Here is an 11914-nt window from a genome sequence, read left to right as displayed (position 1 = left end):
ACACACTACACAGTTAGACAAAAGGGCTAAGAATGAGTTAGTCCAAGCAAGGAGTAAAGTCATTGATGTGAAATAATGTGATTGTGTTTGTCTCGAAATACAGGAATGAGAGAAAATTGATAGGGGTACTCAGTGCTTGGAGAGGAAACATTCAATGTGCCAGTGGAGGAGCGGGCACATGAGACATGGCTTCAGTTCATGTAAGGAGATAGTTGACAATGGTTGTGGAGTGATCATCACCTCTTAATCAGGGAACAGGAGGGGACTTCCCTGGAAATACAAATAGCCGATACATTCCATTACAGCTGCGCCGTCATAGGTTTGGACAACAAGTTTCTCTATGAAGTTAAACTCAGACATCTCAAAATTCATTAAGTCAAACACAGACTGCGGCGCATCTCGCCCACTTGACACATCAAAGTAGCCCAAGAAAAGTTCCTGATTAAAGCCCTGATCATCCACATGCCTGACCATAACTGACAACTGCAAGCACCATAGGTCCCAGAGCGGTGGGGCAATTTTTACCCCCTGGGGCCTGGAGTTTTTCCTTATATGGTAACCTAACTAGGAAAACTCTGGACACTATAAAGTATGCCAGTGATTAATTAGTTGTAAAAAAAGGTTGATCAGACTGAAATATAGTCTCGTTTTCATCCCATACAGCATGTCCGATGTCTAGCGTTCAGGTGTGCCTGGGCTGCTGCAACATTTATGTCATGAGTTTTTACTTGTGTCTGTCCGGAGTGATTGTGTTCTTTGCTAAATAAATACCGGAGGAAAGTGGAAAGCTTACTTGAGTGCACGCGGAAAAATGTGCTGTGTCAACCTCTCTTTAATCAAAAATGTTTATGGATGATCCGATGAAGCTATCAAATCATTCTCAATTGTTTTCCACATCCTAGAAAAAACAAGTTGAAAGGTCGATATGTTCAACAAGTAAAGCATTCTAATGTGCAATTACCTCTGCAAGCTCCTTGTAGTTGCCCTTGTTGGCGGGAATGTCCCCTCTCGTCATGTCCTCTATCGATGCAGCTTATTCCCAGAAGCTTGAATGTCTGCATTTATATTCTCCCCTGCTTTTGTTTTGCCGTTTAGCTGAACGATCGATGTTCTTCAGGTCACTGTACCCACCTTTCCACCAAGGCTCAGACTTTCCCTAAAGCAGGCAAGGCCAGCAACACAGGCAGCTTGATGAAAGGCTCCTGTTACCAGCTTTACTTTTTGATACCAGTTGGTATTGAACGCCCTCACCTTTTCATCTTTCTTCATGAAACTGATCTCAGGCAGTGGTCGACCCTCCCTTTTCCGTGTACCCCAGAGAATGAAAGGGGTTCTTCAACAAAGTCCACAAACTGCACACTTCACGCTGGTAGATAGCTACTGAAGTTAGCGAGGCTAACTTTAAAAAAAGTTAAATCAGTTGCACTAGCTGGACACAAAAATTAAGTTCTAAAACCAAGAAAACAATTTATATACCTCTTCTGTCTCCTGTCATTTGAAAAAAACTAATTTGAATTGAATAAAATACCAAAATTGCTTAACTATCACTGTTCACTCAATCTCTATCCGACAATGTCACCAAGCTTCTCAACACATAGAATCCCCATAATGCTCTGTGGCACAATCCCAATACAACACACTGTTTGTTCTCTGATCCTAAAAGCTTTGATCGGTTGGAGGACTTCCTCCGGAAGTGGTCATAATTACCATGTATGTCTATGGAAGGGGAGGACTACAAGCCTCCTCGGTTTTGTATTGAAGTCAGAGGAGGATGGAAGCTTGCTGTCCTCCGGCTACACCATGGTGCTACCCAGACAGTGCTTTTGAAGTTACTGTAGACCATTGCAAAACAGTGTATTTTAATCAATTATTTGGTGACATAAAACTATACTAAATATATTCTTATCTAAAAAGTATAACTTGAATGTTTCTGTTTACATTTTATGAAATTTCACTGAGGATGGTCCTCCCCTTCCTCCTCTGAGGAGCCTCCACTGATACGTACACACACACAATGGTGCTTTGTATATAACAGCTACATTCCCCTTCTCAATACACTCAGTCCAGCTGGCCAAATATCCATAATATGGGGTTGATCAAGAACAGCGACAACCAGGCTAAGAGATCGACACCCCCCCCAAGCCACCCCCTTTTTACACTGATCGCAGCTGACTAAACAGCCCACCCCGACCCCCTGCACCTAAATCGCTGTTCTGTAAACACCTCAACACTGTGGGTTTCAGTAGAGTTTGTATTCATTCCACTTCTCCTTTCACTGTCCACTTCGGAAAGCCATGTTCATTGGGGGTTAGATAAGACTATCACAATGTACATTTATTTTTTTGTGGTCTTACCCTCAAAAGCATAATACCCGCACTGTAGAAAGTCTATAGCCTTTTAACAGTTTGCCCTAGAATCAAACCACACCTACAGATTAAACAGGACACATTCTGTTCAACAAGAGTCCAACAAGCTAATTGTTACAGTATTGTACATTAAATGTTTATTATCCAATGTTGTAATTTTTATTCACTTTACATTGTTGTAATCAGTACATATAACCAGTTTTGAAGCACTATCTATAACATTGTCATAAATGTTGGATGGTTTTTTATTTTTCTAGCGGACATCAAAAGGGAACAGGATATTTCAAATGTTTTGATAACAAAAGGAGTATTTATTTTGCGATTAACATTTTGTTAAGTAGTTTTAACATTCACACTTTTCAGTAATGTACTCCATGGATCTATGTATTGACAGAGGAAGAGATGAGTCTGGGCCAAGAATCATGACATTTTGTATCAAAAATCAAATGCCAATGTTTTTGTTTTGCAATGTCCTTTTGCGTTTCAAAATCCTCAAAAGTGCTCTTAAGTGTTTTTCATGTCTATGCACTGTGATGGAAATTAAATAAGGCTTTTAATCCAAAGACCAAAGCATTGCAGCTCACTGAATTAACCGGTGTATGACCCTGGTGAGGAGTTTCAATGTCATCAACGTTTATTAAAAACAAAAAACAAATGCCACATTGGAAAAACAAACTGATTTATTTGTAAATCAAAATAAAATGTTGACATGAGTCAGTTTTTTTACAGCAACAAAATAGGTTCACAGTCATTCACCCAAAGTGTATATTTTCGGCATTGATTGAAGTCAGTGTGACAATATTAACATGAACAATTCTGACAGTTAACGTTACAAATCTTATCCTATACTGAACTCGTTGGCTAGTATACTGCACGGCATATAGACCATTAGGTGCAATTAATCTCATACCTTTGTATTTGTTTACGAGGCCATATGACCATGTAAAAATCATTGTATACTCTACAACCTCATCACTATAGGCTGAAACCTACCTTGAGATATGACCTTTTAAATCAATTAGAGAATAGTGCAAAGTTCAAGTTGCATAGCGTTCTCAAGTTAAGTGCTTGTATTGTTCACACACATCTTTTATCCACCCTGCATGTAATTAATAGGCACTCAAACTACTATAGTCTATATTCTGACATGATTTCTCAGTTTGTAGTAAGATGGTCCTAAGAATACTCAAGGGGACAGGAATTCAGCAAACCACTTTCTATGCACAGCAATTAAACTAAAGGCAACTTCAATTAAAAAAAAAAAATAGGTTAGGTGTAATCTGCATTTATGGGCGTACTTTAAGTATGGTATAAACACATTTAGAATGTAAAGGGTACACCAGATATGAGTTCCAGAGTTGTCAGATTCCAAAGAATAAACATAGGCCGAAAAGATATTTACATTTTTCAACTTCATTTTGCATTTTATTTCCTGTGACAAACATTTAAGAAAACCCAATTTCACTCTTATACACAGATAAATAAATTGTTCCATTAAAACAGTAGTTCCCAAACTGTGGGATGGGATGCAGAAAAGAGAACGGACCTATACATTTTTCAATAATAGCCTATAATCTGAGAATTTACAATCAACAAAATAAAAGCTAGACAATCAGGCCTCCACTGATGGTTGGTGTTCTTATGTACCAACATAACATGTCAAAATGCATAATAGAATTGTATGAAATTTGCTTAAAAGCAAACAAAATTTCAGCTCCATGGCAAAATGCATAGAATTGCTGGAAATTGGTTTTAAAATTGCAAAAAATGTTATTTCAACTCCATGGCAGGATGTGAAATTGCAGGGGATTAGCTTTGAAACTGCAAAATAGTGTCCGCTGCCAAGATCATATTTTGTATTTATGCTTTGGTCTGTGTGTGTTTGTTTTTTACTACTCGACCCTTATGGTGGGTGGAGACTCAAAACACAGCACAATTGGTGGGTCACGAAGCAAAAACGTTTGAGAACCCCTGCATTTAAACAAAATAGCTAATTAGAAAATTCTGGAAAATACCATGCAGAATAAAAGTCTGCCAGCTCATTGCTAAATCCTCAAAACTCATTTGCAGTAGTTCATAACAACTATACTCCAGTTTACACATTCACATTCATGAGGGCTTCCTATTACAATAGATGACAATGAATTTATGATTAGCACTGCTGGGGGAGAAAAGACAAATCTGCATGAAAACATTTAAACAAAAATAGGGGAGAGTGGGATAGCCACCCTTGTTTCTAGGAAACCATACACAAAATGTTATAATTTGACCAAATATCTAGGAAGAGGGTCATCATTTCATTGAGTCTGAAGGAAGAAACCACATGAAAAAAGTAAAGTAAAAAGAAAAGATTTTCACCAAGTCAAATTATTTTCTGTTATAGAGGTTTCATGATGCTTGTATCTAAAGCCAAGTAGATCATTTTAAGATTATTCTATACATAAGCATGAAATTATTGTATCTGTGTGTGCTAATATAATCCAAATGTTTGCCTTGGGGTAAAAGTTGAGCCAATTGAAGTGTTTTCTTCCCAGGCATAATGCAAGGCATTATCGCTGGGATATGAGGTAACAGGGCCTGGCCAAAGTAAAAAAAAAATATATATATATATATATATATATGAAGTACAAAGTGTTTGTTAGGAGCCTGTGTTAAAAAGGTGCTTAAAATTATTCAAAAGAAAAAGCAATTGTGTTCGGGAAATAAAGATAGATATTATTTTTAAAAGGTTTTGGTAATATTTCATTCAGTAGAGACATTTCTATGCGGCTTAACTTGCTCTATTCCGTGGCTCAATTTACCCGAATGCCAAGAGACCACTTTTTTCCCCCAGACAACCTGTTTTCAAAACTGTAAAGTTTACATGAATTTTGATTATTTCCAGGGATACACAACATCCTGAAATATATGTAGATATCTTTGTTAGAAAGAATACAATAGATCTCGTAGTGATGCTGAACGTAAAAAAATGGCTCAACGTACCCCACCCTCCGTAAGCAAAACTACACACAACATGGTAGCTAAAACACTTCCTGACACAAGGTGCATTGAATTACTCACTGGCAGCAAGCATAACTTGTTCTCAACTGGCCTACCTGGTTAAATAAAGGTGAAATCAAAAAGAATCCACTGACATTGTTAGTTTGAAGGCCCTAAAACAATTGGCATCTGCTTTGTTCACAAGCAATCGCTGATTAAACCTAAGACAATGGGAGTGTAGTGAACATACACACAAAGGGCTTCATTTAGAAAATCCTTTTACACTTTTCAAAGAAAAATCTTCATGAAGATTCAGCAGCCCAAAAATGCATCCTGTCACATGTCTACTTAATCTAAAGCAGTGCTAATGTGATCACATAGTAATCATGATCCTGTAAGGCACACCTCTCTCACTGGAGGACTTCTGTACAGCTAACAATAGACACACAGATTCAAAAATATGGTTTGCGCTAATCAATACAATTGCAGCAATTGTCGAGAATTCCTAATGATCGCAAACAGTGAATCATTTGCTGAATATAACAGGCTATTGTTCCATCAGTAGAAGAAGTAGTCCAATAGAATTAGTTAGACTGTTTCTGTAGATCATTTCCTATTGGTCCCCTCTAATTGAGATTATTATTTTCTCAGTCAGAGTTACGAAAACAAACATGCTTTAACATCAGGGAACATATGATTACCCTGTATTTGGAAAACTCTGAACATAATCAACAGTGGACAACACCATTTGGGATGTTTCTGGGATAAGAAGAGCAAAGCAGCCACTACATAGTACATGTCAACAGTCTCTCTGAGAACATTAGGCTGACAACTAGGCCCAAACTGACTATTAAAAACAAAACACTGTTTGAGTGAGATGTAGGGATTGGTCTAAAGCCGAAAAATAAAATTCCTTACATGTAGCTACTACAGTAGCTATATGCTGGTCTATTGTACTTCGAAAACAATGTTGAGGCAGGTTGCTTGGGATGCAAACCTTCCCAAACAGCCTAATTCATTCTCTTAGAGGTGCTCCCACAATAATGTGATTTGTAAAAATACTTAAGTACTACTTAAGAAGTATCTGTACTTTACTATTTATATTTTTGACAAATTTTACGTCACTACATTCCTATAGAAAATAATGTACTTTTACTCCATACATTTTCCCTGACACCCAAAAGTACTTGCTATATTTTGAATGCTTAACAGGACAGAAAAGTGGTCCAATTCACACACTTATCAAGAGAACAAACCCTGGTCATCCCTACTGCCTCTGATCTGGAGGACTCACTAAACACAAAATGTCTCAGTGTTGGAGTGTCCCCCTGGCTACTGATGAAGAAAAATGCAATTGTGCCATCTGATTTGCTTAATACGTCATTTGAAATTATTTATACTCTTACTTTTTAATACTTAAGTTTATTTAAAACAAAATACTTTTAGACTTTTACTTGAGTCATTTCTATGAAGGTATCTTTACTTTTAATCAAGTATGACAAGTTGGTACTTTTTCCACCGCTGCTTACAAGACCATTAGGCTCGATCGAGTGAGCTTTTTTATTATCTTGTAGTAATGTAGGTGGGCCCTGCCTGTAATTCTTTAAAAAAATATATGTATTCCATAATAACATCCTTTTGGTGAACTGAATACACATTGGATATAACGGATAAGGCACTAAGGGCTGAGAACAGTGACTGTTCACTAATACTGGTAAACTACACTCCCCCAACACATCCAACGAAGTGTCATGAGGTTTCGACTTACCTCTAAGTCTCATCTGTCCTTGTGCAGTCGTGTGGAAACCGTAGCAGAGATTCCCAGACAGTTTAGACCACTCAAAGTCAGTGTAGGGGGTTTAGGTGTTGATGTAAAGATGACAATGTTCAAGGGATAGTTGAGGATTTTGGCAAGGAGACCCTTTATCTACTTCCACACAGTCAGATGAACTCATGGATATCATTTTTATGTCTCTGCATCCAGTATGAAAGAAGTTAGAGGTAGTTTTAGCGAGCCAATGCCAACTAGCGTTAGCTAGCGCAATGACAGGAAGTCTACAGGGACAACTTGCATGCTAGCTGTTCCGATAGACTTCCAGTCATTACGCTAACGCTAGTTAGCAAATTCCTTCTAACTGCATGCAGATACATAAAAATAGTCTCCAATCTGACTCTGGGGAAGTAGATAAAGGGCTTCACTGCCATCATTCCACAATATCCCTTTCAGGCCTTCACATTGTTCCCATTGGACAGAGGTTCCATCTCTGAGGGGTTTGATGGTACGGAACATAGCTCAGTGGGCGTGGCCTGGTCTGTGTCCCCTCTCCCTCCTGCCGATTGGTTCCTGTAGTGGTGAATGATGACCCAGGCAGCACAGCCCAGGTAGATAACCGTCAGCAAGGCAAAGTAGAAGAAGTAGACCAGGAACTATTGGAGAACAGAACAGCACCCATTAGAAAACATATGGTGTTCCCATATGGGTGACGTCAGCTTGCAGGAAGTCGTCTGAGCGTGGTTGTAGTCAGAGTGTGTGTGACTGACCTGGGAGTGCACGTCTAGTCCCAGACCCTTCTTGTCAGAGACGATGAGGGTGATGATGGTCTTCAGAACGGTCGCCAGGAAAGTGTTGACCCCAAACACCAGGGCACACAGCTCCTTGGTGAGCGACGAGGCGATCTGGAAACTACAAACACCACAACAGGATAGTCAGCAGATTAAATGTACAGCCTATAGTAAGAAAGACGTGACAGTTCTATGACAATGCATTCATGCACTGCACACGTCTGAACATGAATATCCCCAAATCCCATTATACGTATACAATGACTTTAAATAAAAGTAGACCTAAAGAAACGTACATGGCGATGGGCACGAGGAACTGGTAGAAACCCCTGAAGAGGGAGTAGGCCACATAGCAGACCCAGATGTTGCTGGTGGTCCCCATGAGGAGCAGCAGGCCAGCCTGTAGAGCAGTGATGACGCCGATCACCAGCTCAGACCACACGTTCCAGCGGATCTTCACGAAGCCCGCTGCAAATGACGTGATCGCACCTGGGACAGAGTTAACGAGGTGGAGTTAGTCGAAGGAGATAAGCTGACTAAGTTCATGACTGAGTAGGTGATTAAGGCTTGGGGGAACTTCATTTAATAAATGCTGTGTGTGGACTCAGGGTCACAGTTTGACATTATCATATCAAGGCAAACAGAGGGACTGCTGGTTCAGTAAGCCTTTATGTTAATATTAGGCATCAATAAAATAATTCTACTAAATGACTATGGGGAGCAGCACATTGTCTGGCGTCATCTCCCTGTGTGATCAACACCTAAACCATTGTCATCTTCCACCACCTGTCAACAGAACGTGACTGGTTAGACTTCTGTTGTCTCACCACATTCTACTTCATGGGAATTCCTCTTCCTAGATTGATGGGCTTTGTATGTCTCCTGTCCTTGTCAGCTGTTTAGGTCATGTCATTTCAGTCATAATTAAATCATTGGAGAGGGGTCAGTCTAAAACAGTGTTTCTCAACTCAAGTCCCCCCAACAGTGCGCATTTTTGTTGTGGCCCCAGACAAGCACACCTGATTCTACTTGTCAACTATTGAATCAGGCGAGTTAGCCTGGGGCTACAACAACGTGTGTTGTTGGGCCCTGGAGAACTGGAGATGGGAAACCCTGGTCTAAGACAACTCATTTGACTGAGAAAATATGTACCTTGAAGCATGTTGCCATGGTGCTCTCACTACTACCTCTGCCAACTGCTGTAGGGGTGTTAATATTTTGTAGGAATCATTGACTTGGAGAACACAGGCTCCAACCCTGTCAGACAGTGAAGACCCAGGTGAATGCTACACATTGGTCATTAAAACACTTGTATACCTGTCTTTGGAGGGCCTTTGTACCCAGACTAAAACCTAGGGAAATGGATCCCTCACCCAGTAGTGTGGAGACAGCCTCCACCCCTCCGTTGTAGACATGTTTGTTCTCCGTGGCGGGGTACACCTTGTTCCACAGGACATGGACGTACAACAGCACCAGGTAGTAGCCAGCGGAGTTGAACACCCACCACAGGCTCCACAGTCTCAGGCTGGGCCTCCGCGGCACGTTCCTCAGCTCCGTCAGCATCTGAATAAACACGGAGTCCCTCCAGGAGGAACCAGAGCTGAGGGGGGCCAGGGAGGGTGTGTCACCTGAACCCAAGTCCGCTTCACCCTGCTTCATCCTGGCCAGCTCCGACTGGGCGGCAGCCTGCTCCTGGAGGTTCCTCTGGGCAGCGTGGTGGGCCCTGTTGAAGAACAAGGACCTCTTGGGCCAGGGCAGGCAGCAGGAGAGCACCAGGCCGAAGGACACCAAGGCCAAGGAGACAACACTGAGCGTGGCGAAGGAGAGCCTGCCCACGGATATCAGCACCTGGCCCAGCACCGAGCTGGCAAACACCCCCATGAGGACGCAAGAGCGTGAGTAGCTGGCCACGCGTTGGTAGAGCTCTGGGGTGACCAGAGAGAAGATATAGGAGGAGTAAGCCACGCGTGCTGCCATGGTGATGCCGTAGAAGAACTCCATGAACTGCATCTCTAAGAGGAGCCCAGGAGGAGGAGGAGCCAGATGGCCACGTGGCTGAGGCTGGAGAGGACCAGGACGGGCTTGTAACGCAAGACGTCTGTCAAGAGGAAGACTGGCACCAGCACCGCCATGTAGGAGTAGGACAGAATCGGGTTGATCTCATTGGTCACCTGGAGGAAGAGAATGGCGGGTATGAGGGGGAGACCACATAGAAGAGAGAGGACTACATAGAATCCAATTCTCCTTGTAAAAAGTTGCAGCTGAAGGCTCTATAAACATGCCGGCAGGTGTTCTCAAATTGCGTATTTAGGCTAGTTTCCTGAGAGTCCTCGAACACTGACAAATGCACATACCTCATATGCTGTTCAGAATAACCTTGTCGCTGTGCTGACACCTTTTGCCAATGCAACAACGTTAATCCCCCTCTACAGGAAATGAGGGGAGCAAAAACCTTCACTGATCCCCCTTCATTGGAACTAATGCTACATTGTAGGCAAGGACACCTTCCAATGAGACTGCAGACGTCAGGCCATTAGGTTCATTAGTTGATACTGAGCCAGACAAGCCTACAGTAACCAATCAGAAAAAGACTCTGGCCTAATTTGTAGGAATGTGAACTTTGACCATACTGAGGAGGGGTTACTGCACTCACACTGTGATAGCCTTATTACAGTCCAGTGGGTTCCATGACTAAGGAACACTGGTTCAATTACTTTAGGATTGAGTGGTTGTAGTTCAAGCTCCTAGTATAAATTCAGATGGAACACGTGTCAGCTGATATAGCTTATATCAGGGTTGTCCTTCTACGTGACATACAAGGCTATAGCCTCCAGCGCAGGACATTGTCTTTCATATCCCTCAAAATCAATTGGGCCTCAGGTCGAACTGACATGCCCTGGCCTTTAAATATTTACATTTAACCTTTATTTAACTAGGCAAGTCAGTTAAATAAAGGTTAAATACATTTTTGTTTATTCAGTAGAAGACCGATAGCAATAGTTGACACGACTAACAAAATACTTGTTTACTAAGGAAGAGTGAAGATACGTTTCTCGATCCTTCCTACTAGTGCTCCATCCAGCACTAGTAGGAAGGAGCCAATTTGTTTTCAGCACTTATTTCCCTGACTGATCAAAACTCATTTTCTCATGGCTCTCTCTCATCCCTCTGCAGCAGACATATGGTGAGCAATATGTTTGGAACATCGAATCGCAATGAAATCACAGTATCGAATCGCAATATCGGCACCTAGGTATCGTGATAATATTGTATCGTGAGGTCCCTGGCAATTCCCAGCCCTACTTTGTAATATAAGTTAATCAATTTCTATGATTCCAACACTTCACCCTAGTATTTTGATCTTTAACATCAAATCTCAACATTTGGTAAGAAAAAACATTTCTCAACTCGATTATTTGCCCACATCGTACAGCCCTAACTCCTACACATCTACCCACCACTTAAGACACACACACGGATAGTTGCACACACACACTACACACATTGCACACTCATGCAAAACACACCACACCAACATTACAAACTGTTATAGGGGGATGACTGTGCATCACTGACCTGTTCCCTGGTGAAGTTCTTCTCCATGCTGAGCAGGTTTGGTGTTATAAAGGGCTCCCCAGGCTTCAGCTGCACCATAAACCCATAGAAACACAGGAACACCACCGACAACTCCCAGGTCCGGGCGGTCTTGGTCTGGCCGTCTGAGGGGTCCTCAGGTGGGGAAGAGACACCTCAGGGTCAGGCTCTCCAGGGGAGGTCTCCTTCAGCTCCAGTTCAGCCTCTTCCTCCACAGCCCTGTCCCCACTCACCATAGCGTCTTTGTTCACCATGGTAGTGGCCTGACAGTGGACACTGGGGTCCCAAGTCTACCTCTGACTGTATCAAATGACTAAGTGGTATTGCTATAGTGAAGAGGCTTGCTATAGGAATTTTCATAGAAACCAGAGAGTAGGGCCTAAACCACCAATTCAGATGTTCTAAGCAGACAA

General features: G+C 41.7%; 1 protein-coding gene and 1 pseudogene across 1 annotated transcript; both read right to left on the bottom strand.

Annotated features, from left to right (window-relative positions):
• The window catches only part of LOC135533198 (collagen alpha-1(XVIII) chain-like), a 7359-nt pseudogene extending 6344 nt beyond the window's left edge, over positions 1-1015 (bottom strand).
• Positions 1016-7416: 6401 nt separating this feature from the next.
• On the bottom strand, positions 7417-11640 carry LOC135533200 (reduced folate transporter-like). Its single transcript, XM_064960624.1, is given in 6 exon segments — positions 7417-7772; positions 7887-8028; positions 8204-8396; positions 9281-9922; positions 9925-10078; positions 11484-11640. Coding segments are annotated over 6 exon segments (1413 nt in total). The 5' UTR covers positions 11562-11640; the 3' UTR covers positions 7417-7568.
• Between the last annotated feature and the right edge of the window lie 274 nt (positions 11641-11914).

This window comes from Oncorhynchus masou, unplaced genomic scaffold (genome assembly GCF_036934945.1).
Source record: "Oncorhynchus masou masou isolate Uvic2021 unplaced genomic scaffold, UVic_Omas_1.1 unplaced_scaffold_2282, whole genome shotgun sequence".
NCBI lineage: Eukaryota > Metazoa > Chordata > Actinopteri > Salmoniformes > Salmonidae > Oncorhynchus > Oncorhynchus masou.
This window is presented reverse-complemented; position numbering and strand designations above follow the sequence as displayed.